The 25,898-nt window shown below is 59.6% G+C and overlaps 1 protein-coding gene across 5 annotated transcripts in view; it reads right to left on the reverse strand.

The window, feature by feature from the left end:
- The window catches only part of CNTFR (ciliary neurotrophic factor receptor), a 450,281-nt gene that overhangs the window by 135,355 nt on the left and 289,028 nt on the right, over positions 1-25,898 (reverse strand). For all 5 annotated transcript variants that reach the window (XM_074994432.1, XM_074994435.1, XM_074994431.1 and 2 more), the window contains one exon: positions 7,569-7,799. In XM_074994432.1, coding sequence (XP_074850533.1) covers positions 7,569-7,799 — 231 coding nt within the window. The remainder of the gene's footprint in view (positions 1-7,568; positions 7,800-25,898) is intronic.

Raw genomic sequence — 25,898 nt, forward strand, 5'->3', positions numbered from 1 at the left:
CTGGAGAGTGACAGGAGGTTTGCCTGAGGAAGGACTGCTGGCTCAGGAGCTCACACGTGGCCTTTTCTACTGCGTGAGAGCCAAGGTTCAAAGCTCCCCAGGGCCAGCTCCGACTAAGAGGCACATCCACTGAACTCGGCACCGTCTCCGGGGGACGAGACCGTCTAACCTCAGCTGCAGGGAGTGACCATGGCAAGCCCAGGACAGTATTTGTTCAGAGCATGGGTTCACATTGGGTATCTCTCCCTTGCCCGTTGCCTTCTGTTCTCTGCCCCGGTGAGGTGACGGAGACCCAGAGCCGAGCTGATTACAGCGCGTGTGCTGAGGAAATACCAGTACTAATGGGCTCTCTAATCTAGCCAAGACAGGTATGACAAGAACTGATCCTTGGCCATCTAAGCCAAACTCCAGTGACTCACTCAGCAGAGCGAACAGGAGGTTATCAGGCGACAGGGACACAGCGTAGGACAGACTTGTCAGCACAGGAACCAGCAGCCGTCAGTACCATCCATCTTGGGGAGAGGGGCCCAGAGGGGATCCCCAAACTGGGCCCTGGCTCCCTTTCCTCTCTCTCCAGTCAGACCAGACTGCCCCACTCAACCGCCCAGTTCCAATTCAAACCAGCCAGCCCCTTCCTCCTGCCTTTGTCCTGTTCCTGGGAAAAAGGTGTCCCCTTGTTGCCTAGGTTACAAAGGCCATGGAGGACCATTGAGCATGTGTGAGAAGTCACCACACTCGAAACTCTCGTCTCCAACGACGCGCTGCTGCTGTGCCTAGGGAAACTGAGGCACCCGCCTGGCATTACTACAGTACAATAGGAAACACAGGCAACCTCAGCAGGGGAATAAAATCCTCATACACCCACTTAATCAGAAGCCGATGGTCTTTTCTGGCCTTCAAATCTTGGGCTCAAAGGTGTTGGATGTCACTATTGGGAGGTCTTATTCCATTGGCTCTCAAGGTTTACAGGTGGAACGTGAGATTTCACAGGGTTAATGGCCCGGACAGACAGGCTCTCTTGAGCAGTGCAAACTGGGCTTCTTGGAGATGGGGAGAACCTTCTGTGGGGTGTAATCAATGCCATGCGCTCCTCGCCCTGTGACAAACGCCCGCTGCCCCTGCGTGCCACGGGGGGGCTCTGAGCTCCCAGCCTGCCTGGCTCTTGCAGCGCCACTGTACGCACAGCGGGAAGAAGGGATATCTGTATTGCTTCTGACACGGGCTGCCCTGGATGATCACAGTGTTTGCAGCAAGCCAAGGCAGGACCTCTGCGACGCTGCAGCTGGGCAGCTCGCCTGCCAGGGAAGGGAAGGAATGTGGCAGCGAGTGTGTGTGTGTGCGTGCGTGCGTGCGTGTGTGCGAGCGTGCACATACCTTCTCCTTTGCTGTCACACCCCTTGGCAGGGCCGAGCCAGTGCTGCAGGGGAGCGAGGTGCAGAGGTCGCTCCTTGCCTTTCAGCGTGTTTGTTTGTTTGTCTAGTTCTGCTCCTAATTCCATTACAACTAATTGCATTTGGGAGAGCGGTCTGGTGTCAGGTTTTGTTTTGCTGGAAAAGCCGGGGCATTAATTTGCATATTGTTACCCAGCATGCCGTTCCCAGCCCTCAGCGCTGCCAGGTTAAGCATAAGCAGGGAGGTTCACTGGTTGAGTTTTTGAGCCTCCTACCTGCAGTCAGGTTAACCTCACCTGCAGCCGTATCTACGTCCCCTGCTATCAGTCCAGCCCCCGTCAGCATGGGGCAGTTCTGGGTGTATGGAGACTCGCCGAGCTGTCTGCCCCACACCTTTCGCACCACCACAACCTTGGAAGGGTCGGGGTTAATGGCCACAAACACTCAGCACTGTACTTTCCAGTGTGGGAGAGAGAGAGCACCTCTCAAGTCACCTCACTGCACCCTCCCAAACTGCCCCACTGCACTGTGAGTTGCCCACTGCACTCCTGAGTCACTCCACTGCAACCAAGTCACTCACTGCAACTTTCTGAGTCACCCCACTGCACTGTGAATCATCCAGTGCACTCGAGTCACACCACTGCACTGTGAATCATCCACTGCACCCGAGTCGCACCACTGCACTGTGAATCATCCACTGCACCCGAGTCACCCCACTGCACTGTGAATCATCCAGTGCACTCGAGTCACACCACTGCACTGTGAATCATCCACTGCACCCGAGTCGCACCACTGCACTGTGAATCATCCACTGCACCCAAGTCGCATCACTGCACTGTGAATCATTCACTGCACTCGAGTTGCCCCACTGCACCGTGAATCATCCACTGCACTCGAGTCGCCCCACTGTACTCTCCCGAGTTGCTCCACTGCACTATCAATCACCCACTGCCCCATCCCCCCACCACACTGCCCTTGACCTGCTCCTCAGCAGCCCCTCGGGTTGCCCCCCGGCACAGAACTGTGACCTCTGGACCAGCGTTGACTTTGAGTGCTGAGTGCCCCCTGCACTGCTCCAGTAGCATGGCACCCCCTAGTGCTGCCACAGGGTGAGCTCCCACTGCAAGGGGAGCCCTCACCCTACTGAGCAGGGCTGCACCCTCTGAGGGACAAAACCTCAGGAGATACCTGGGCCTTGCAAAGCAGAGACCCAACCGGTTCCTAGATCATGTCAGGGCACAGGCCAAGGAGCAGCACCCACCCCTGCTGCTGGTACCCCGGCTCTGAGCTCCCAGCCCCTCCCGTTGGAACCCCACCGGCTGCCAGCAGGTCAGGGGGGAGTCCGGCCCTGCTTTTGCATTGCCACCTTCTCCTCCATCCCATGAATCCGCCACCTGCTTGTGGGGCCTGGCACCCATCGTGCACCGCAGATGTCTCCCGGCTGGCCGAGGGATCCATCCTGCGAAGTGGTGGTTGGCGGCAGATTTCAGGAGACGTTTTCCTTTTGGAAAGGGAAGGGAGCGGGGAGCCCAAACCCAGAGCCCAGCTGGAGCCCAGCTGAGGAGCAGAGTAACTTCTAAGGCAGAGGAGCAGGGGGCTGTTGTTATTTATTAGCGGCTAATGCTTGACTGTCCGCTAAGGCCCCCCTCAGCCCCCCGGCTCACATGTGGTTTCGGTTGCGGTGCCTGTCTTGCCCAGCCCTTGCTGCTTTGGGTTTGTTTGTGTTGCTGCTAATTTGGTTGTTTTTCCATGTCGTTTTCTGTCAAACCGCATGTTTTTCCCTTCCTCTCGCCAGCCGCTCAGTGACAGGCAGCAGGGAAGGAGTGGAGCACAGAGCCCTTCTCTCCAGCTTTGGAGGGTGGCTCCCCCACCGCCCCTTCCGCCAGCTCCGGCACGCTGCAGAGTCTCACGCACTGTGTTTCCCTGCATGCCGGGCCAAGCCTTCACCTGTGCTGCAGATCACTAGGGACGCATGGCTCTCAAAGAGCAGGCATGCTGGCTGCCGGCTTCTACGGGGACCGCTTCCTCCGGGCTGGCTGCTGTGCCTGGCTCCCCTGCTCGCTGCCCGCTCCCTGTCCACCGTCCTCCTCCTCTCTCCCTGGACCTGGGATCTAACCCTAGCAAGCTCTGCTGCCGGGACGCCGCCACCAGCCGCCCTGGCTAGCGAACGACTTGGCGTGTGGCTAGCTGCCCCGGCCCAGCGAGCATGGGCACGGGTGTGTTGTTACACCCACGCCAGCCAGACACACGCGGGATGGAGGAATGGCTTCCACCAGGGCACGGGTAGAGCAGAAACGCCTTTCCTGCTCTCCCTGGCCATGGGCCGACCTCCCTCCCAGGCCGCCTGCTGCCATGTGCACAGACACCTCGCTCTCCTCCTTCGGCCGGCCGTCTGCCCCGAACCAGCCTCCCCTCTCTGGCCCGTTCAGGTGATTTTTATAGCAGACTATAAAAAAGAGCCGTGTGCCAGACCTCCAGAGCACATTATTTCCTAACATCTCCGGTACAGCCACTTACCCGCCCCCCTCGCGCCCTGCGCGGCCTCTCTCCGAGCGTGAGCTCTTTGGGTTGGCCGGGAGCGGCCCAGCTTCCCTGGTTGCTCCCTTCCCACCCGCTTCTAACCCCGCTCGATCCATCACTCGGAGCATCACACTCCAGGGGGAGACTTTCTGCCACTGTGTCCCAGCCCATGTGCCCGACATGACCCCTCTAGCTCCCCTGGGCACTGGGACGCTGCTGGGAGCCCCAGGAGAAGCCATGTGTTTCGCTCCTGAGCCCTCAGTAGACTCTTGGGGGTACAGGACAACCACTGCAGTTGAGGCAATATGTGGCTGTCCCGAAGCTCAGTCTCCAAAGACCGTACAACACGGTATGGTCCCCGTGTCTTCAGCCCTTCAACCGCCCAAGCTCAAGGAGGCCAGGCTGGCAAGCGGCCCAGCCTTAGGGCAGACAGGAATAGAGATGGAGCCTGACGCAATCAGCCCAGAGGAGCAGCCAATGCTGTTCCTCAACCAGGACAGCAGCCGGGGCCGTCAGGAGGAGGTAGAAGAAAGCCCACGATGGATTATTGCTGAGGGCTCAGAGCTTCCTGTGAGTTACTGGCGGGTTTGATGTGCACGCAGGGGGTCAGGCTGGTTTACACCTGAGGCTTTGAAGCCCAGGGATGGCCTGGCCGGGACATCATCCCTCGAGGCCGGGATGTCCCATCCACGCGGCACACGCTGAGGAAAGCCAGGGCTGGAAAGGACGGGTGGGTGTGCCCCGAGTTGCTCTTTGTTTATTGACCAGCCAAAGACAGGAGAGGATACTGCCGAGGTCGCAGCAGCGCCGGGTGGTTGCGCCTGGCCTGTGGGAGCCTTCCCGAGTCTGGTGGGCTGCAGCAGCTCAAAGCCCGGCGCAGGGCTGCCTTTGAGTGGTAGAGCAGGCTGGTCTTGTGACCATTTGCACCCTCCCCTCCAGCCCAGCCTCGCTCAGGGTGGGGAAGGTGCTGGCCCCATGGCAGCAGCCCCGATTCGGCGCCCAGCCTCCATAGAGGGAGCTGGGATTTCAGGCAGGGCTGGCGGCACCTCTCCAAAGCCCACCTAGCATGAAGGCCTCTAGGGGCTGCAAACGCCAGGCTGGAAACTGCTCTGAGCTCGGCCCAGGTCTTGTCTTCGCCCCTGGGTGCAAGGAGGGGTCCGGATCCATTCAGGGCGAGGCCGCCCTGCAGCAGTGCCTCTCTGCGCCGAGGTTAGCAATTCCCCAGGAAGACTTGGCAAGTGGGGGCAATGGGAGGGCAAGGGAAAGAAAACTCACAGAGAGCTTTCACTGCCAAGCCAGTTCAATCTCTTACCAGGGAAGAGCATCTACCTGATTAGCTCTGTGCACACGCATTCCATTAGCAACATGGGGCATTCACCTGTCTTGTTCTCATCCCCGCTGCCCTGTCCGAGCTCTCCCCGGCTGCTGCAGCCCAGGGAAAGCGGGGAACCGCGGCAAGCCAGCGCTAATAGAAAGCAGCAGGATCTCAGCTCTGAGGCCAACCAACTCCCTCCGGCCCTGAAGTGGATTGACAAGTATTAGTATTAGTGAGGTGCTTAGCAGATGGAAGCACCATTGCAAAGCCAGGGCTATGCCACAGCTGGAAAGGAGCCTTCCAGGTGACAGGCTGAGCCAGCCCCTTCCCCGCCCTGGAGATCGGGGCTCTGGCTTTCCCTTCTCTGCGTACAGAGCCATGCAGCTGCCCGATGTGCAGCCCAGCCTGGTGCTCTCCCTAGTCCTCACAGGAGGACTCCTGGGGGGCTCCGGCAATTCATCCCTCTTGGGAAAAGAACACACTGGCGGGCACAGGGGGAACGCTCTGTGCTCTGGGAGCCTCCCAGAGAGGGCCCCAGGGTGAATCCAGCCTGAATGGGAGCCACTCGCTCGACAGGACATCCGCTGAACGATGCACCCACTCCGGACTCTCGCCTGCCATATGGCCTCATTGACCCATGGCCCAGTCCCGCTCACCAGCATCCCCAGCTTCTCTGCTACCTCCTCCCCCCTCCGCCCCACAGCTGCTGAGCCCCCAACTCCTCCCAGCACAGCACCCCCTTCTTCCGCACCTCCCCGCAGGACCTGCACCCACTGCAAGGGGTTCTCTCCTCATTCTGTCCACCGGGCTCTGCTGGCAGCCGCATGCCTCTGGCCTCCCTGACTCAAAGCCCTCTGGCTGATTTGCTGCCTCTGGTCCCCTACCCTTGAGCCCAGCCTGGCCTGGTCCCACGCTCGCCGGACATCTTCCTGACTTCCTACAGGAGAGGATCTATGGGCCACACCCTGTCCTCGTCCTGCCCATCACATGCACCGAGACTCTGCTTTGCTCCACTGTCCTTTCCACCTCGCCCCCAGACTCCTTCGCCCTTGGAAGGAAGGCAACAGCCGGGTCACAAGGCTACGTCGGCGGGGCAGAGTTAGGGCTGCACTTGAATTCCGGCGTTTCCTCATCCGCGTGTCCCTCCTGGTACAATCGGAGCGGTGTTCATTTCATGTGTGTGTGGGAGCCAGTGGGGAGGTGGGAAGATGAAGGTGGTATCATGCTGGTGCAGTGTTAACCTTCCCAGCTGGCACACGAATGGGCCGGCTGGCTTGGATGCACCTGCTTGTGGCTGAGGGTCACGCGCCAGGTAGCCTGCCTCAGTTTCCCCTTCTGGGACTGTGCAGAAAAGACCCTTCTCGTCATGCTTTTTCTTAGGCAAAAACTGCTCACAAAACTCCCAGCTCTGCATGGTCTATTTACAAGTCCACAGACCCCGTCTCACTTCCCCTCCCTGGCTGCCTGGCCTGGAGCAGCTCTCAAGATCTTCCCAGCTGGAGCCTTTTCTCACTCTCTGCCACCTCTGCCGCAGCTGCTGGGGTCTTCCCCTTCGCTGCTGCCACCTGTTGCCTCTCTGGGGCGCTATCTGATCGAACCCGGGACCTCCCAATGTGCTGTGGGCTGGGCTAGCCCTGGGGCACCCCACGCTGGTACAGGGCTGCTCCAGCACTGACATCCAGCAGTCACGCCTTTCACGTCTGATCGTTTGTTGCCCCGATCACTGGCCCTTCAGCTGGACCAACAAAGGTGACTCGGTGGTTTAGGGAGCGGACCCAGAATGTGCTGGGCTGGGTGGCTAGAGCCAGGAATCCCATCCTTGCTGGAGTTCCCCCTGGCCGAACCACTCCGAATCCTGTGAATTCTAGTGTCTGTTGTGTAACACGCATGTGCGCAAACACACACACACACACACACTCACGGACTCCCACGCCACAATGACAATCCCTCGTGCCTCGCTCCAGCCATTTATAGGAGACGGCCCCTTCGCGGCCCAGCCAGAATCGCCTCTTGACTTCGCTGCCCCCATCCCTCGCAGCTCAGCATGGTACGCCGATGGCTGGGAAAATCCACCCCTCCCCCAACCCCCATGGGGGAGGGGACTCCCCTGGGCTGCACCCTGGTGTCGGGGATGCCCAGTGAGGTATCAGTTTGCACCCAGGCACCCAAATGTCACTGGGGGCCAGGCTGCGGCCAGGAACGGGACAGGAGATGCCTACTGCTGCGTTGTCGGGCTACGGGGTGGGCTGGCACCAAGAGGGGGGCTGGGAAGAGAACAGGACACCTCCCGGGGTAGGCTGCTCCCCAGCGGGCGCCCGGCCCTCGCGCTAAGAGGTACTCACTCCCCACTCTCAGGTAGGTCTGGTATTTGAGGTGCCACGAGGAGCCTTCATAGCAGGCGTACTGGCCGCTGTGCGTGAGGTCCACATTGCGCAGGACCAGGCGCGACCCGTTGAGGTGGGACTCGTCGATGTCGGTGCCGTTGGCTGTCCAGGTCACAGCTGCGTCCCAGTCCATGGCCCCACACTGCATGGTGACGTCTGCTCCCAGCCGCGCATACTGGATGTGGGTGTCTGAGGAAACAGAGGGAGAACGACACGGTGAGCCACGCTAAGTGAGCCGCGGTCCGGGCCTGGCGATGGCAGGGCAGCAGAGACAGGCCTCAGCGCTGCCTGGAAGAAAGTCTGCGAGTTACCCCCCAACAGCAGCAGGCAGCGTGACACCAGGACAGCTCTGGAGCCAGGCCTGTGTGAGGGCTAGTCCAGCTCTGACACTGACTTCCTGTAAAACACTGGTCATGTCATTTAGCCCCCTCAGCATCCTCATGTGCAGCATGCTGGCACTGACCAGCCTGGCCCTCCCCCGTAAGCATCTTGCAGATTGATAGCTGGAAACATTTGGTCTCAGTTCAAAGCCCCCCCCCGTCGTTAGCCCCACTTTCCACAGTGGGGTTACGAAGGCACAGAGCTCACCTCAGTGCTGTGGCTTAGCAGGCTGGAGGCCAAGGCCTATCCACTACCAGCCTCCTGGGGGCCGTGGGCCAGAAGGGTCAGTGGGATACTGAGCCCTCCCTGCAACTCAGCTGGTAAAGGAGTTCTCTCTATGTGCCACCTGCTTGAGCAAGTACAATCATTCAGCAGCTCTCAGAGCCCCCCCAAAGGTGGGGGAGCAAAGCCATTGACCCCGTTTTACTCAAGAGGCACAGAGAGACAAAGGGACAAGCCAGAGGTCACCCAGGGCATCTGGGGCAGTGCTGAGGACCAAGCCCAGGCGTCCCGAGAAAGCACATCTGCCCAGCGTCCCAGCCACCGAAACGCTGAGCTAAGAACAGCTGCTGCTCCTTCCCAGCGGGGCCCCGTTCTGCCGCCCGGCACTCCTCTGCCACAGGGCTATGCCCGGGGAGGGTGCTGGTGACTGGGGATGAGAGCTGTGTCCCGAGTCGCTGGGCTCTCCCGGTGCAGACAGCAGTACCTAGAACGGCAGTGCTATGGCCGGTGGGCCCTGCTGCCACTGCAATTGAGGCTCAGGCTATTCCAGTTACATGATGCTAGTGGCGGTGCCTAAACCCCTGACCACTCGGCTTGATAAACCTGCAGGCTCGTGCTGGCTTTTTCTTTGTGCTGCGGTGAATGGGGTGACTTTGTCAGGTGCTCCCATCACTGCGGCTCTCAACGTTGGACCTGGGGAGCCCCCTTCCCTGTCACGGGGCTTCCTGCTGACTCAGGAAGGCAGAACGGGGAGCCACGTGCCAACTCAGGCTTCCTACGCTCAATCCCCACCCCCTCCGGCACCCACCTCAGAGCTCCTGCCTGCGGACGCGTCCCTGCAGCCAGCCTGGCAAGCTAAAAGTGAGTCCCAAACGGCCTCGGCATGTCCGGGTGCCACGCTGACGGCTGCTTGGCCACAGGGAAGAGAAGAGAGGTTTAGCAGAAGGCAGAGCCTTCGAGCCCTCCAAGGTGTGGGCACCAGCATCTTACTCAGGCTCCTACGCCCCAAAATCTCCCTTGCAGCTTCGAACAAAGCCGTGACCCTCAGCTGCCCCTCAAGCCTCATTGGCTGTGCTGCCCGTACAGTGGCTGCTGGGTGCGATCACCAACAGGCAGCTGAATCAGGGCAGGTACAGCTGTCAAACTGGGCGTCCTTTGGGATCACGGTGCTGGAGAACCCCGAGGCACGGAGGGTCCTGTCAGTGATGAGGTGGACCAAGTCCCTGGGGGAGGTGCTAGGCCTGATGACTCTGAAAGCCTCCCCATCCCCAGCGCCTGGAGGGATGAGGAGAGCTGGAGCGGCTCATGTGGCCTTAATGGAAGCTGTTCTCTCACTCTCTGTGCACCAGCTGAGAGCCTGTCTCTGGCTGTGGGGGTGACAGGGAGAGGAGCAGCATTTGCTCTAATTTTCCATGGGTGGAATAAATTTTATTGCATGCGCTGATGCCTGCGTGCATGCGCACCACCACTAGAAACACACGCTGAGCTGTGGGCACTCTGCTAATCACCTGGGCGGCACCTGAATCCCTCCTGGGTGATCACCAAGCGCTCAGCTTCCAGGGAACCCTGGAGGGGAGAACTCCACCTGAGTTCCGCCCCAGGCCGGCTGCAGCCGCCAGTGCTCCGACCGCAGGGAGGGATTAGGTGAGCTTGGGTCAGGTCACCTGAGCAGACCCCAAACGGCAGCAGTCCAAGCCAGCACCTCGGCTGCAGGGCCACTCTTGGCTTAGCAAGTTTAGGTTCACGCAGCAGCAGAGTGTCGCAGCCCACAGACCGAGGCTGCTGCTTAGCTGCAAGACAGGTCATGTCCACATGCAGTGCGGGTGTCGCCCGCTACCTGCCCTAGCCTGCAGACGGGGGATGCGTATCACAGGGGTGGTCGAGTTAGTCTGTATCTGCAAAAACAATGAGAAGTCCTGTCGCACCTTACAGACTAACAGATACTTTGGAGCATAAGCTTTTGTGGGCAAAGACCCGCTGGGTCAGATGCATGAGAGGGGGCTTCAAAGGAGGGCCGGCGCGCTCCAGGTTTGAGGGGTGGTCCATTCGCCAATCCTGACTCATTCTTCTCAGACTGGCAACAAACAGCAAGAGAGCAGCCACGCTGGGGTCAGACTCACAGTCCGTCCTGCTCCGGACCCTGTCTCGAGAGTGGCCTGCGTCAGCGTTTGGGGCTGTTCGGGAGTTATTCCGTTCTCTGCTCCTGGTGCCTGGCAGCCAGAGCTGTAGCAACAGCCTGAGCAAGGGGCTGCAGCTGATCAGGGTGGCTAAAAGCTGCTGGTGGGGCCCAGCCTCCAGGGACTGACCAGTGGGCGGGCGGGGATGTTTGGAGGTCCGGGTCAATGGCCGATTGTCTCAGATTCCTTAGAATTATAGAGCACTAGAACTGGAAGGGACCTCAAGAGGTCATCAGCTCCAGTCCTCTGCTGTCACAGCAGGACCAAGCACCCTCTAGACCATCCCTGGTAAGTGTCTGTCTAACAGGCTCTTAAATATCTCCAGGGATGGAGAGTCCACAACCTCCCCAGGCAATTTATTCCACTGTTTGACCACCCTGACAGGTAGGAAGTTTTCCTAATGTCCAGCCTAAACCTCCCTTGCTGAAGTTTAAGCCCATCACTTCTAGTTCTGTCCTCCGAGACCAAGGAGAATAATTTCTTCCCCTCCTCCTTATGACCTCTTGTTAGGTGCTTGTAAATCACTATCATGTCTTCTCCATCTTCTCTTTTCCAAACTAAACAAGCCCAGTTCTCTCAGTCGTCCCTCAGAGCTCACGTTCTCCAGACCTTTCATCGTTCTTGCTGCTTTTCTCTGGGCCTTCTCTGATTTCTCCACATCTTTCTTGAAACGTGGGGCCCAGAACTGGGCACAAGTCTCCAGCTGAGGCCTAATGAGCGCTGAGCAGAGTGGAAGAGTGACTTCTCGTGCCTTGCTCACAACGCCGCTGTCAATGCATCATGGAATCACTTTGAGTGACCCTGGGGAAGAGCCAACCTCACCCCATGTCTCGCCCCCTCCATCCCATGAGCGTTAGCACTCACACTGATGGACGCTGCTGATCATCCACCATAGGGCTGCTGCGACGGCCCCCTGCACCCCACATTAAGGTGTGTCTGTTGCACCGACAGGCACAGCCCCACTAGTGCCGGTGTAGCTAGCGCACAGTGACAGCAGGGAAGACCTGGCTGCACAGGTGAGCCCCCCAGTACAAAGGGTGGCCCCCACTGCTACGTCCTGCTACAGGAGCGGGGTACACCCGCCAAAGCCTCAGCGCCTCCTTTGCTGGTGCCCCTCGGCCGCGGGAGCAGAGGCTGCATCGATGGAGAAAATGTCCTCATCGGGGCTGAGTGATTCTGCAGCCGCAGCCTGCCTGGCCGGTGCCGTGGGTTTTGTACTGACTCACACGGAGACCTGGGAAGCCCCTTCCACCCAGAGCCTCAGGCTGTGGGGCAGGAGAGAAACCAGGTGGGACCATCTGCCATCCGGGAGCGGGAGAACACCAGACCAACACTCATCAGCGGCCTGGGCGAGTGCAGCATTCAGGGCTTTCCCTGGCGTAAGAACAGGGCAGCAGCCAGGGACACTCCCACCACTGACACCACCTCCGCTTGTGGCCATGGCGGAAGGGCCAGAGAGGGGCCCTTGCTGGGCCTAGGCCCAGGGGCGCCATTCTCCTGCCATCCAGGACAGTTCCCCGCTCGCATGACGGCAGCCAAGCTGGCTCGCACAGCAGACACTGTCCGGGGCAGACAGCACAAGCAGGTGCAGCCAGAGCTGAAGAGCCAAGGCTGGCTAAGCAGGGCAGTAACAGATGCAACCTCAGAGCAGGACCAGGACCACCCCGCTGCACCAGGGGATGGGAGCACCTGCACCCCACAAGAGCTGAGGCCGGGGTGGGGAGCGGTGTTTAACTTCTTTAACACCTGCAGCCGGGGACAGAGCTCGGACTCCAGCCCAGGCCTCCCGCGCCTGCCCCCACGTGCTGCCACACACAGACACCTGATGGCCAGCGGGACAAGCGAGGGTTTGCAGGCAGGAGCAGGAGCAGCAGCCACAGGCATTAAGCTGCCCTGGAGGACGGAGACGTCAGTTGCAGCCACTTCAGTGACACCATGTGGGCGATTCCATAGAGCATTAAAGCCACAGGAAGCAGAGGGAGCCCTGAGATGTTGCCCGTGGCCACGTGGGTCTGGACCAGAGCCTGGAAGCTGACAGAGGCTGGAGAAGGGAGGAGAGGAAGCGCTCTGGGAGGTGGGACTCTGGGGAGATGCTTCCCCTGCTCAGCCAGGGCCATTACACCGATGTTACTGCTCCCCTTCTGACCAGCACCCAGACCAGCTAACGCACCACAGAATCCTAGAATCCCAGGGCTGGAAGGGACCTCAGGAGGTCATCTAGTCAAGCCCCCTGCTTCATGCAGGATCAACCCCAACTAAGTCATGCCACCAGGGTCTTCTCAAGCCAGGACTGAAACACCTCTAGGGATGGAGGTCCCAGCCCCTCTCTAGGTGGTATCCCAAAACCCAGCACGTGCAACAAGCCAGCTTGCATGTGTCCCGGGTGTGATGAACGTGGGGATGCTCAGCAGTGACGACTGGTCAGTACCCCAAAATCTCGGGCATGCAGCACGCTAGGCTGCTCAGGGCAGAAGCACAGGCAGGAATACATGGAGAGCTTCAATGCTGGGAAAATGGGTCAATTCAGTTCAGAGACAGTCCCAGCAGCAGCGGGAGGGCTGGGCTGTATCAGTGGCACCCAGCCAGCCCTCCCTGGGTTTTGGATGGATCCAAGTGGGCTGCAATCACAGTGCACTGCCCAGATTGCAGCTAAAGGGCTCAGTGACGTTTCTAGTGCACACGCCAGCTCCCCACGGGGCCGGGAGTGTTATCCAGTCCTGAGCCCCAGCTCCTGAGCTGGGTCAGTCTGGGCACCCACCGGCCTCCACTGGGATGGAGACACCAGGACCGGGCAGAGGAATCAGAAAGGACCTCCCACCTCCCACGCAGGATGGGGCACGCAGGTGTATGCCCCTGCAGGCCCCTGCCAGGAGGCCAGGCTCCAGGAAGGCTGTAGGCCTCCAGGCCCACCTCCCAATCCTTTCCTGCGCCTGGCGCGCTGCTTTCCGCCGCTCTGGCAGCTCCCACCCAGGAGAGAGGCTCCCCCCGCCGCTGTCACACAGTTCCCTGCCCCTCGTGCTAGGCCGGGTCTCCCCACAAACGGCTGGAAATCCAGCTCTGCCGTGGGTTGGTTCGTGTGCCTGGGAAGCAGGGGGGCGGCTGAAAGGCCAAAGTGAGCTCAGCCGGTAGAGCCGACCTAGGGGCTCTCGCGCCGCACCCCTGGGGCTGCTCTGCACTCAGAGCAGAAAAGCAGGGGAGATTTTTTGCATTCCTGGTGGAAGCCCTGAATGGCAGCATTGTGTAGGGCTCCCTCACGAGCAAATTGCCAGCATTCATTGAGCAGGGCCCAGCCCCGTCTGGCTGGCGCGGTGATGTACAGACTGACTTGACCCCACTGGTCTCACCACAATGGGCACGTCCTTCTGCCCCCACACACGGTGGGTGTGAGCTTGTGCAGTCGGGCGGGGGACACTGTTCCCAGGCAGGCCGAGCCCCCAGCAAGTGTGCTTCAGCATGGCCTATGGCCCCTTCCCGAGGGGCAGACTTCAAAGCCCTTTGCTTGCAGTGCTGCAGTATCACTTCTCAACTCAAGAAAGGGTCAACAAGGAGAAGTGTAGAGTCCTGTCCCTGGGGCGGAGGAATCCCAAGCATTGTTACAGGCTGGGGACCGACTGGCTCAGCAGCAGTACGATGGAAAGGGACCTAGGGGTTACGGTGGATGAAAGGCTGGGTGTGAGTAAACAGTGCACCCTTGTAGCCAAGAAGGCTAACGGCAAACTGGGGTGCGTTAGGAGGAGCATTTTGGGCAGATCTAGAGAAGTGGTTGTTCCCGTCTATTCGGCACTGGTGAGGCCACATCTGGAATATTGTGTCCAGTTTTGGGCCTCCCCCAGTATAAAAAGGATGTGGATTTGCTGGAGCAGGTTCAGCAAAGGGCAACAAAAATGATTAAGGGGCTGGAGCACAAGACCTATGAGGAGAGGCTGAGGGATTTGGGCTTGTTTAGTTTACAGAAGAGAAGACTTAGAGGTGATTTAATAGCAGCCTTCAACTTCCTGAAGGGGAGCTCTAAAGAGGAGGGTGAAAAACTGTTCTCAGTGGTATCAGATGGCAGAACAAGGAGCAATGGTCTGAGGTTGAAGAGGAAGAGGTGTAGGTTAGATATTAGGAAAAACTACTTCCCCAGGAGGGTGGTGAAGCTCTGCAATGTGTTGCCCAGAGAAGTGGTGGATTCTCCATCACTCGAGATTTTTAAGTCCCAGCTGGACAAGGTCCTGGCTGGGGTGACTTAGTGTGGGTTGATCCTGCTTGAAGCAGGGGGCTGGACTAGATGACCTCCTGAGGTCCTGTCCAGCCCTAGGATTCTATGGAGCGGGCAAGAGAGTTTGCCAAAGTTGTAGAGAGACCCAGCGCCAGGACTGAGAATTGAATCCACATCTTGTGGTTCACAGGCCTTTACCCCCATCCCTGGGCATGCATCTCTCCCTCCCGGCTGGGCTGGACCAGCCGCAAGCACCTGGGTGAGCACCCTCTTGGTGATGGACTAGCTCGCTGTGTGTCTAGGCCTGTGTAACGCACTTTGTGTCTGCAGCATGCTGAGGGTCGGCAGAGCTTCACAGGCAGAGGAAAGGAGACGGGGAGCCCTAGGCCTTTCCAACAGGATCAATGCCACCACACGACAATAGCAATAGGGAGCCCTCATTCTACTGAGCAGGGCTGCACCCGCTGAGGGACAAAATCTCAGGAGATACCTGGACCTTGCAAAGCAGAGACCCAACCGGTTCCTAGATCATGCCAGGGCACAGGCCAAGGAGCAGCACCCACCCCTGCTGCTGGTACCCCGGCTCTGAGCTCCCAGCCCCTCCCGTTGGAACCCCACTGGCTGCCAGCTGGTCAGGGGGGAGTCCGGCCCTGCCTTTGCATTGCCACCTTCTCCTCCATCCCCTGAATCTACCACCTGCTTGCGGGGCCTGGCCACCCATCGGACCACCAACAGGCCCCTGGGGGAGCAGGGGCAGGCCAGGCCACGTAAAGATTCCTGTAAACGTGAGGAGGTGGCGATGGCTGTGGGGAGAGGGGCCGTTATTCCCACTGCAGCTGATCCATACTGCAAATCTCACAGTCCCCTGCTCAGCTCTGCCAGCGCTTCACAATCCTGACCTGCCACGCCCAGCTAGTCTAATTCTGGGCCCTTCTGTAGAGATTACCAGTGTCCCCCTTCCCTGACCTATGGCAGTCCTGGTCCCCTCCCAGCTGAGCTAGTGCATTTCCACACTGTTTGGTTACAGTCTCTTCTGCAGATGCACCTGGTCCTTTTCTCTAGCGCCCAGCACACCCCTCCTCACAGCCCAGCACCTCTATTAACACCAGCCCTGCTTTCCTCCAGACCAGTTGCACGTCACGATGCAGACAATACATGAATGCACAAGGCCCAGGCTGGGTGGCTGAGCCCCCTCTCAGTTGCATCTGGAACAGAATAGAGGGTTTAACGTTTGCTCCACTCCCTTCTCCCATATGTTGTTTCCCCAGCCTCAGTAGCCAACAGGAACTTCCCCTTGTGGGGGGAGGAATTTCTTGCAAAGGGAGCCGGAAGCTCCAGGAGTGACTTTGAACCACATTGCGCTTGGTACAGAAGCCTTCAGAGTTGAGCATGGTAGAGGGAGCCAAAGATCTGGATCGTTCCAGGTCTAATTTGTTCATTAATGAAGAACTGCAGCCAGCGAAGCCGTGTTCTGTTTGCTGCACTTGGGTAAATCCCTGGAGTCAGCAGCCTGGCTCTCCTGACAAGGAAAAATAATTAGCAAGAAACTTTAATTAAGAGATAACAGATGGGTGCTAAAGGACTTCCACTTAATCACTCCCAGATAGCCTGGAGCCTGATTGTGGTTCGCTTGGGCAGTGGGAAAGCAACAATGCACTCCCCCGCTGATGTGCTATGGCGCGTGTTTGGCTGCACCACTCATGGCTGGCGAGCATGGTGTGCACCAGGTGTGCAAACTCATGAATCCATGGCCAGGCAGGGTGCCGAGGGCTTGTCCCAAGAGGGATCGGCAATGTGGCTCGGGGCCCTTTCCTTGACACAGTCCAGGTTGACCTCAGATGAGTTCTTCGCTCCTTTCCCAGCCCAGCAATCAACTCGTTGCTGTTCCACCCCTTGTTCTCCTGAAGCGCACGAGCAGCAGGAGCTGCTGCCGGGGACCTGAGGCTGCTGGGCTTTGAAGAAGCCATCCAGGGCTTTAATGACACCACATGTAACAGAAAGGAAGCCCTCTGGCCATGACCAGCCCCTGAGACAGAGAGCAGGGAGCTGGCTAGAGAGCCAGCCTGGGACAAGCATTGGCAGCTCCAGGCTGCCTGCTAGGAAGGAGATTGTTTCTCTTTAGGCAAGGCCCCACTCTGCTGCTGGTGGGGCAGAAGGAGCAGCTGGTCCCACGACTGAACTCTGGAGAGGACAATGACAACGAGAGAAGGAGAGGTGAAGAGAAGCCTGGAGAGGCGCGTGATGTGCAGGTTTCCAAGCCAGTGGTCTCCCTGCATCGCTGGCCAGGAGAGACGGATCCACACTTAGCAGACCTCCCTCCTGAGAGGGGTGTAGTTAAGTCGGTGGGTAAGCAGCAGATGCACGGTGGCTACGTCTGGGGGGGAGGTAGGACATGTGGGTAGGTAAGCAGGTTGGTGGGGGGGGTGCGGGAGGTAAGCGAGAGGGAAGGCGGGGTAGGTACACAGCAGCAGAGGGGACTGGGGTAGGCAGGTGAGTTGTGTGCAGAGTGATATGTGAGCAGGTAGGAGTGTTGGGTAGGATGCAGACAGGAATGGGGGATTGGCAGAGAGGTAGTTACAGCTGGGGGGGAGGTACTTTGGGGTGTCGGAGTAGATAGGTTGTAGGTGGGGCTGTGGAGAATTAGGTAAGTAGGCAGCATTTGTGGCAAGTAGGTGTAAGTCAGTTGGTTGTGCAGGGGGTGTGCGGTAGGTAGGGCGGTGCAGGGGGTGTAGGTCGGTAGGGCAGTGCTGGGGGTGTGCGGTAGGTAGGGCGGTGCAGGGGGTGTGCGGTAGGTAGGGTGGTGCAGGGGGTGTGAGGTAGGTAGGGCTGTGCAGGGGGTGTGCGGGAGGTAGGACGGTGCCGGGGGTGTGCGGTAGGTAGGGTGGTGCAGGGGGTGTGAGGTGGGTAGGGCTGTGCAGGGGGTGCGCGGTAGGTAGGACGGTGCAGGGGGTGTGCGGTAGGTAGGGCTGTGCAGGGGTGTGCGGTAGGTAGGGCTGTGCGGTAGGTAGGGCGGTGCAGGGCGTGTGCGGTAGATAGGGCAGTGCTGGGGGTGTGCGGTAGGTAGGACGGTGCCGGGGGTGTGCGGTAGGTAGGGCTGTGCAGGGGGTGCGCGGTAGGTAGGGCTGTGCAGGGGGTGTGCGGGAGGTAGGGCTGTGCAGGGGGTGTGCGATAGGTAGGACGGTGCCGGGGGTGTGCGGTAGGTAGGGCTGTGCAGGGGGTGTGCGGTAGGTAGGGCTGTGCAGAGGGTGTGCGGTAGGTAGGGCGGTGCTGGGGGTGTATGTCGGTAGGGCAGTGCTGGGGGTGTAGGTCGGTAGGGCAGTGCTGGGGGTGTGCCGTAGGTAGGGCTGTGCAGGGGGTGTGCGGTAGGTAGGGCTGTGCAGGGGGTGTGCGGTAGGTAGGGCTGTGCTGGGGGTGTGCGGTCTGTAGGGCGGTGCTGGGGGTGTAGGTCGGTAGGGCAGTGCTGGGGGTGTGCCGTAGGTAGGGCGGTGCAGGGGGTGTGCAATAGATAGGGCAGTGCAGGGGGTGTGCGGTAGGTAGGGCTGTGCAGGGGGTGTGCAGTAGGTAGGGCTGTGCTGGGGGTGTGCGGTAGGTAGGGCTGTGCAGGGGGTGTGCGGTAGGTAGGGTGGTGCAGGGGGTGTGAGGTAGGTAGGGCTGTGCAGGGGGTGTGCGGGAGGTAGGACGGTGCCGGGGGTGTGCGGTAGGTAGGGCGGTGCAGGGGGTGTGCGGTAGGTAGGACGGTGCAGGGGGTGCGCGGTAGGTAGGGCTGTGCAGGGGGTGTGCGGTAGGTAGGGCTGTGCAGGGGGTGTGCGATAGGTAGGACGGTGCCGGGGGTGTGCGGTAGGTAGGGCGGTGCAGGGGGTGTGCGGTAGGTAGGACGGTGCCGGGGGTGTGCGGTAGGTAGGGCTGTGCAGGGGGTGTGCAGTAGGTAGGGCTGTGCAGAGGGTGTGCGGTAGGTAGGGCGGTGCTGGGGGTGTGTGTCGGTAGGGCAGTGCTGGGGGTGTAGGTCGGTAGGGCAGTGCTGGGGGTGTGCCGTAGGTAGGGCTGTGCAGGGGGTGTGCGGTAGGTAGGGCTGTGCAGGGGATGTGCGGTAGGTAGGGCTGTGCTGGGGGTGTGCGGTCTGTAGGGCGGTGCTGGGGGTGTAGGTCGGTAGGGCAGTGCTGGGGGTGTGCCGTAGGTAGGGCGGTGCAGGGGATGTGCAATAGATAGGGCAGTGCAGGGGGTGTGAGGTAGGTAGGGCTGTGCAGGGGGTGTGCGGTAGGTAGGGTGGTGCAGGGGGTGTGCGGTAGGTAGGACGGTGCCGGGGGTGTGCGGTAGGTAGGGCTGTGCAGGGGGTGTGCAGTCGGTAGGGCTGTGCAGGGGGTGTGCGGTAGGTAGGGCTGTGCAGGGGGTGTGCGGTAGGTAGGGCGGTGCTGGGGGTGTGCGGTCTGTAGGGCGGTGCTGGGGGTGTAGGTCGGTAGGGCGGTGCTGGGGGTGTATGTCAGTAGGGCGGTGCTGGGGGTGTAGGTCGGTAGGGCAGTGCTGGGGGTGTGCCGTAGGTAGGGCGGTGCAGGGGGTGTGAGGTAGGTAGGGCTATGCAAGGGGTGTGCGGTAGGTAGGGCGGTGCAGGGGGTGTGCGGTAGGTAGGGCTGTGCTGGGGGTGTGCGGTCTGTAGGGCGGTGCTGGGGATGTAGGTCGGTAGGGCAGTGCTGGGGGTGTGCCGTAGGTAGGGCGGTGCAGGGGGTGTGCAGTAGATAGGGCAGTGCAGGGGGTGTGAGGTAGGTAGGGCTGTGCAGGGGGTGTGCGGTAGGTAGGGCGGTGCAGGGGGTGTGCGGTAGGTAGGGCGGTGCAGTGGGTGTGCGGTAGGTAGGGCTGTGCTGGGGGTGTGCGGTCTGTAGGGCGGTGCTGGGGGTGTAGGTCGGTAGGGCGGTGCTGGGGGTGTGCCGTAGGCAGGGCGGTGCAGGGGGTGTGCCGTAGGTAGGGCGGTGCAGGGGGTGTGCGGTAGGTAGGGCTGTGCAGGGGGTGTGCGGTAGGTAAGGCTGTGCCGGGGGTGTGCGGTAGGTAGGGCTGTGCAGGGGGTGTGCGGTAGGTAGGGCTGTGCCGGGGGTGTGAGGTCGGTAGGGCGGTGCCGGGGGTGTGCGGTAGGTAGGGCTATGCAGGGGGTGTGCGGTCGGTAGGGCTGTGCCGGGGGTGTGCGGTAGGTAGGGCTGTGCTGGGGGTGTGCGGTAGGTAGGGCTGTGCCGGGGGTGTGTGGTCGTTAGGGCTATGCCAGGGGTGTGCGGTAGGTAGGACGGTGCAGGGGGTGTGCGTTCGGTAGGGCTGTGTCGGGGGTGTGTGGTAGAGGGTGTGTGGTAGGTAGGGCTGTGCCGGGGGTGTGCGGTCGGTAGGGCGGTGCTGGGGGTGTGCGGTCGGTAGGGCTGTGCAGGGGGTATGCAGTCGGTAGGGCGGTGCAGGGGGTGTGCGGTCGGTAGGGCTGTGCCGGTGGTGTGCGGTAGGTAGGGCTATGCAGCGGGTGTGCGGTAGGTAGGGCTATGCAGGGGGTGTGCGGTAAGTAGGGCTGTGCCGGGGGTGTGCGGTAGGTAGGGCTGTGCCGGGGGTGTGCGGTCATTAGGGCTATGCCAGGGGTGTGCGGTAGGTAGGGCGGTGCAGGGGGTGTGCGGTCGGTAGGGCTGTGTCGTGGGTGTGTGGTAGATGGTGTGTGGTAGGTAGGGCTTTGCCGGGGGTGTGCGGTCGGTAGGGCAGTGCAGGGGGTGTGCGGTAGGTAGGGCGGTGCAGGGGGTGTGCAGTTGGTGTGTGGTAGGTAGGCTGTGCCGGGGGTGTGAGGTAGGTTGGGCTGTGCAGGGGGTGTGCGGTCGGTAGGGCGGTGCAGGGGGTGTGCGGTAGGTAGGGCGGTGCAGGGGGTGTGCAGTTGGTGTGTGGTAGGTAGGCTGTGCAGGGGGTGTGAGGTAGGTTGGGCAGTGCAGTTGGTGTGCAGTTGGTGTGTGGTAGGTAGGCTGTGCAGGGGGTGTGCGGTAGGTAGGGTGGTGCAGGGGGTGTGAGGTAGGTTGGGCTGTGCAGGGGGTGTGCGGTAGGTAGGCTGTGCAGGGGGTGTGAGGTAGGTTGGGCAGTGCAGTTGGTGTGCGGTAGGTAGGGTGGTGCAGGGGGTGTGAGGTAGGTTGGGCTGTGCAGGGGGTGTGTGGTAGGTAGGCTGTGCTGGGGGTGTGAGGTAGGTTGGGCTGTGCAGGGGCTGTGCGGTAGGTAGGCTGTGCAGGGGGTGTGAGGTAGGTTGGGCAGTGCAGTTGGTGTGCGGTAGGTAGGGTGGTGCAGGGGGTGTGAGGTAGGTTGGGCTGTGCAGGGAATGTACATTTTCTAGGTCTGTACCAGAGCTGTACCGTAACTAAGGCTATAGGGGCAGGCAGATGCGCAGCGAAGCCCTGTCTGCCCGTTGGGGTTTAGTCTCCACGTCTGCCCGTGTCACACAGCTCTCTGCGCGGCGGAAGCGAAGCCGCACGAAAGACACAGGCGGTGAGGGACCTCCTCGTCCTCTCCAGCTGTGCATCGGCAGGGCACGCAGGCCGGCTCCAGCAATGCTCACGCAACATTGATGGGAATTTGCTTGCCAGGAAGGGACACTTCTGCAAGTCAACAAATATGCCGTTGTCACAAGAGATAAGCCAGAGCAGGGCACCCTGGGCCCGCTCCCCGGCTGTTACGTAATGGCCGTGCTGCTGCAGCGGCTGATGAGGCCTCAGCTGTGAAGGTGGGAGAAGGGAATGAGGAACGGAGAAGGGGGCCAGGGCCGGGAGACATGCAGAACCTCCTCGCCCGCATTAAAGTAGTGACCCAGGTGTGGTCTGGCCGCGACACTGCCCTGCCAGAAGAAGTGATAGGTGCCCACGCCCAGCTGGTCCCACTCTGCCCCCTCCATGCAGCGTCCACCCCCCACAGGCTACGAACACTGGAGAGTTCTAAGCAATGGCGCATCTCTGGAGAGGGAGGTGCTACCGCTTGCTTCCCAAAGCTCGGCCGTCGCTCAGCTCCCTGGGAGAGCTGCGGCCTTCGCGCTTAAAGGGCTTGGCTTGAATGGCAGCAGCGGGGCACACGCAATGCACGAATGGAGCCAGGGAGGGGGCTTTAGCCGGGGCTGGAGCTGCGGTCAGGACGAGAGGTTATGAAACTTGGGATAGTTTATCAAACCGAAGCTGGACGGGTCCCTTGAGTATGACGTGTAAGAGCCTGGACAGGGAGAGAATGGGCGTGCATGGGATCGTTCACCCTGCTGAGCAGGCAGAAGGACCGATGGCTGGAATTGGAAGCCAGCAAATCCCAATGGGAAATATATCCAGGAGGCCGTTCACCCGTTGGAACAAACCCCCAGGGATGGCATGGCTTCTCCTTCTCTTGATGTCTCCAAATCTGGCCTGGCTGCCTGTCTGGAAGATGCTTTAGCCAAACACAAGGCTCAGGAGTCGGGGTGATGAGGTGAAGTTTAATGATGGTCTCACTGGCCTTGAACTCACCGACTCGCTCAAACAAACACTGAGCCGGTGGCGGAGGAAGCAGTGCCCAATGAGGAGCTGAACACATGCTCCCTTTGGGACCGGAGAGTCACACCTTAGCACATGGCCGACAGAGGCCTTTTTACATATGGCCTCTCTCCCGACCTGTGACACGTCCTGTCTGGAAGGTATGGAGACGTACTTCATAGCTACCAACCAAATGGCCAGCATCTGGCCTCACCCTCCCTGCAGGCCTGGGGGGTGAGCGAGCGGCCCCTCAGCTGAGGCACCGGCTCAGACCCCTCGACTCCAGCGGGAATCAGTGAAAGCCGCCAGAACAGGCACTTCCGAACATCACTCCTTGCCTGAGGTCTCGCAGGGAGCCTGGGACAGAGCCAGAAGCTCTTTTGAGTCCCATCCTAGCTGGTTAACTACAAAGTCCCCCTCCCGCAACCTGGCGGAGGTCTCCGCTCCCAACAGGAATAGCCACAGCCACAGCCTGTGCCCGCTGCACATGAAAGGAGGTGCTGTCCCTCCCCACAGCTCCTGCAGTCGCTGCATCCTGGCCTGCCTGCAGTGAGGTCCAATGACGGAGCTGAAGGGCGAGCGCCGGGCTGAAATCCTGGGGAAGCAGCCGGACAGGCCCAGGGAGGAGTTTGGCAGGTCAGGAGCCGGGCATAGTGTCTAACGCAGCTCTTGTCAATCACACACTGCGCTCTGCAGCTGCGTAACTTGGTGGCACCACAGTGGACTCACAGACGGCGGAGCTGGGAAAGCTCTAGACGAGGGGTCAGCAACCTTCCACAGAGGTGGTGGTTGGCAGCACGAGCTGCTCTTTTGTTAACTCACTGGTGGCCTGGCTCTGAGCAAGCTCCCGGCTGCGCGGCGAAGGAGGGTGCGGCTGAGCTCCTGCCTTGTGTGCTGATGCAAATCAGCTCCCGTGCCACAGGTTGCTGACCCCTGCTCTAGGATCACAGAACAGTGGAACGGGAAGGGACCTCGAGAGGCCATCGAGTCCAGTCTCCTGTCCTCATGGCAGGACCAAGCACCATCCAGATCACCCCTGTTAGGTATTTATCCAGCCTGCTCTTAAATAGCTCCAGCGATGCAGATTCCACAACCTCCCCAGGCAATTTATTCCGGTGTTTGACCACCCTGACAGTTAGGAACTTTTTCCTAATGTCCAACCCAAACCTCCCTTGCTGCAGTTTTAAGCCCCTTGCTCCTTGCCCTATTTCCAGAGGCCAAGCGGGCTCTAGTGGCAGGGCAGTAGCCTCTCTGGATCACCCTCCCACAAGGAGGAGTTCGATCTGCTGCCCAGCCTCAGCTGCCCTGTGTCCCTCACTTGGGCACAGCAGCTCCTGGCAGAGGCCTGGTCACAGCACCGCACGCTGTCAGCCCTTGACTCTCAAGTTCATGCCTCACACAAAATTCACCTGCCAGATTAACCCCCCTGAATCTGTTCCCCTGTGTTTAGGGGTCAAAGCCTGGGTCCGGCTGGGCTGCACTGGGCCAGAGACCTGCTCCAGGAGCTGTAAGTCTGGGGGCAGGTGACACACTGCCTGGAATCTCAGGATTTTTCAGTCCAGCTTGGGATTTTTCGCCCTTGGGTTGGCAGTGCTGCACCCCGCCATGCTTTCCATGCCCTCGTTGGCTGGGGTCACTCCTGCAGACCCAGAGGCAGAGAAGCCACCTTTGAACCTGCTGCCAATTCAAAGGGGCTGGTGGTAGGTATCTGATGCCTTCCACATACCCGCTTCTGAAAGGCCAAGACTCTCTTGCTCCGGCTAGAAGAGCCGTAAAGCCCGGCCACCAGCCATCCCGTCCCCCTTTGCTTTCTGCAGCCGTACTTCTCTCAGATGCCACCCCTGGTGTGGTGGGGCTTTCTGATATGTTGATGGGACCTGGGTGTCCAATGATTCCTTGGCTGCGTGCAAAGTCTGATGCTTTAAGAGGTCCCGTTTCCAGCAGGAAGTCTCATTAAAGCCTTTCCCCCGGGTTACTTGATGCATACGTTTTTGCTGAGGAGCATCCGCAGAAGACACAAGCACTGCACAGATCTGTCCTCCCAGCTTGTGACCGGGCTGCTGAGAAGGACCAGGCTACAAGGCTGTCAGTACAGCTGGACTAACGCTTGAGAGACCTCAGGTGGACCCCCAGCTCTGCCGCTAGAGTTGCTGCACGATTACATCTTTCTTGAGCTGGCCTCGCACGAACAAGAGCAGCTGCCTTGTGAGAGGTCACTGGGGCTGCCGCATCCACGTTGGCGCTCGTGCGTGGCACGATGCCTTCGGAGAGGCACTTCCTATGGTTCTTAGCACTTCAGGGAGCTGGACTGCCCTACAAATTCCTTCCCAGTGTATTGTGGGGCAACTTGGGCAGATCTGGAGAGGCAGGAATTGTGGGAAGGCCCTGGAGGACCAGAGACTCTCAGGTGGAACTCACCTGCGTACACCCTTCTGAGCAGTCATGAGAGCAGCTCATGGGTTGTGCTAACTCCCGTTCTGGCCAGTCCCAACCTCAGGCCAGCAAACACAAGCTCAAAGCACCACTGCACTCGAGTTAAGTACGTGTCCACATGTCCATGGGACTTGAGTTAACTTGGCAAAGACGAAAACCCAGGAACAACTTCAGACAATGCAATTAGGTCATGAAAGCGGCCTCAGGAAATCAAAGGGATTTGGTGCCTTCGTCCCACAGAAGTTTGCACATCACAGCCACAAACACACAAGCAATCCCATCTCCACTCAGCAGTCGAACAAACCCGCATGCGCTTGTGTTGGTTGCTGGAGGGAAGCAGAGTGCTCTGGACTCTGCAGAACAGGGCTTTCGGTGCACACTAGGTTAACAGCTCTTTATCACCACGTGAGCCACGTGCCTGGGGCTGGAATTGCTCCCATCCACACTGACACTGAAATAACCGCCAGGCTCTCAAGCAAATACACTCATGTGGATAGTTAATCGCCCCTGGGATGCTCATACTGGCATGGTAACCAGGGCCTAGATCCAAACTCCTCCCACCGAAGCCTGCAGATTACCATCCGGGATCGAACAATATCTAAGCGCATTAAAATAAAGTCTCAGAATTAGAGAAGTCAGAGGCATAAAAGATCTGTTGGGTCCACCTCAGTTTATCCTCCTTCTGCCAAGACGCAATTGGTCCCTACAGTATCTTTGCTATTCCACCACTCCAGCTTTACACACTGTACAATCTGTGCAGGGCCAAGTTACAAGTACCGTGTGGAAACCAGAGCTCTCAATTTCCAGAGCAAAAGCATAACCGTGGTGTTACAGTAACTTTTTTTTTGGCATTTAATAGCTTTAAAATTCAGCCCCTGAGGCTGTTTCCATCTGTCTGTTTTCCTGCTGCAGGCTAATGCTTTGTCACTTACTCAGTACTGGTCTTTATAAAATCCCCATTAATGTCAGATGAAAAAAAAAAATCAGACCTAGAGATGAGATTTATTTGAAAGAGTTCTTTAAAAAAAAAAAAAAAGCACCCAGCCCAATTAAATCGGCCGGGGCAGCATTTCCAGAAAGACGGGGAGTCCGCGACACTAAGGTTCCAGAGCAGTGTCGGCACCACCCTTAGTTCAAGAGTTTGGTGCGGAGGAACACAGCACTTCACGGGCTGGGCCCAGAGAGGTCTCCTCTGTGTTCTTTTTGATTCTTACAGGGCAGTGGAAAGACAACACTCAGTTCTTACCTGGCAGCGCTGGCAAGCCGGAGTTGAGGTGGGTCAGAACCCAGCTCACTCACTGGCTGCTCCAGAAGCTCTCCAGGGGCTGGCTCGGGGTTGGGGTAGGGGTGACATGGGCGGGCACACAGAGACCTTTTCTCACTCAGCACTGAG

The sequence above is a fragment of the Carettochelys insculpta genome, chromosome 5, assembly GCF_033958435.1.
Source record: "Carettochelys insculpta isolate YL-2023 chromosome 5, ASM3395843v1, whole genome shotgun sequence".
Taxonomy (NCBI): Eukaryota; Metazoa; Chordata; order Testudines; family Carettochelyidae; genus Carettochelys; species Carettochelys insculpta.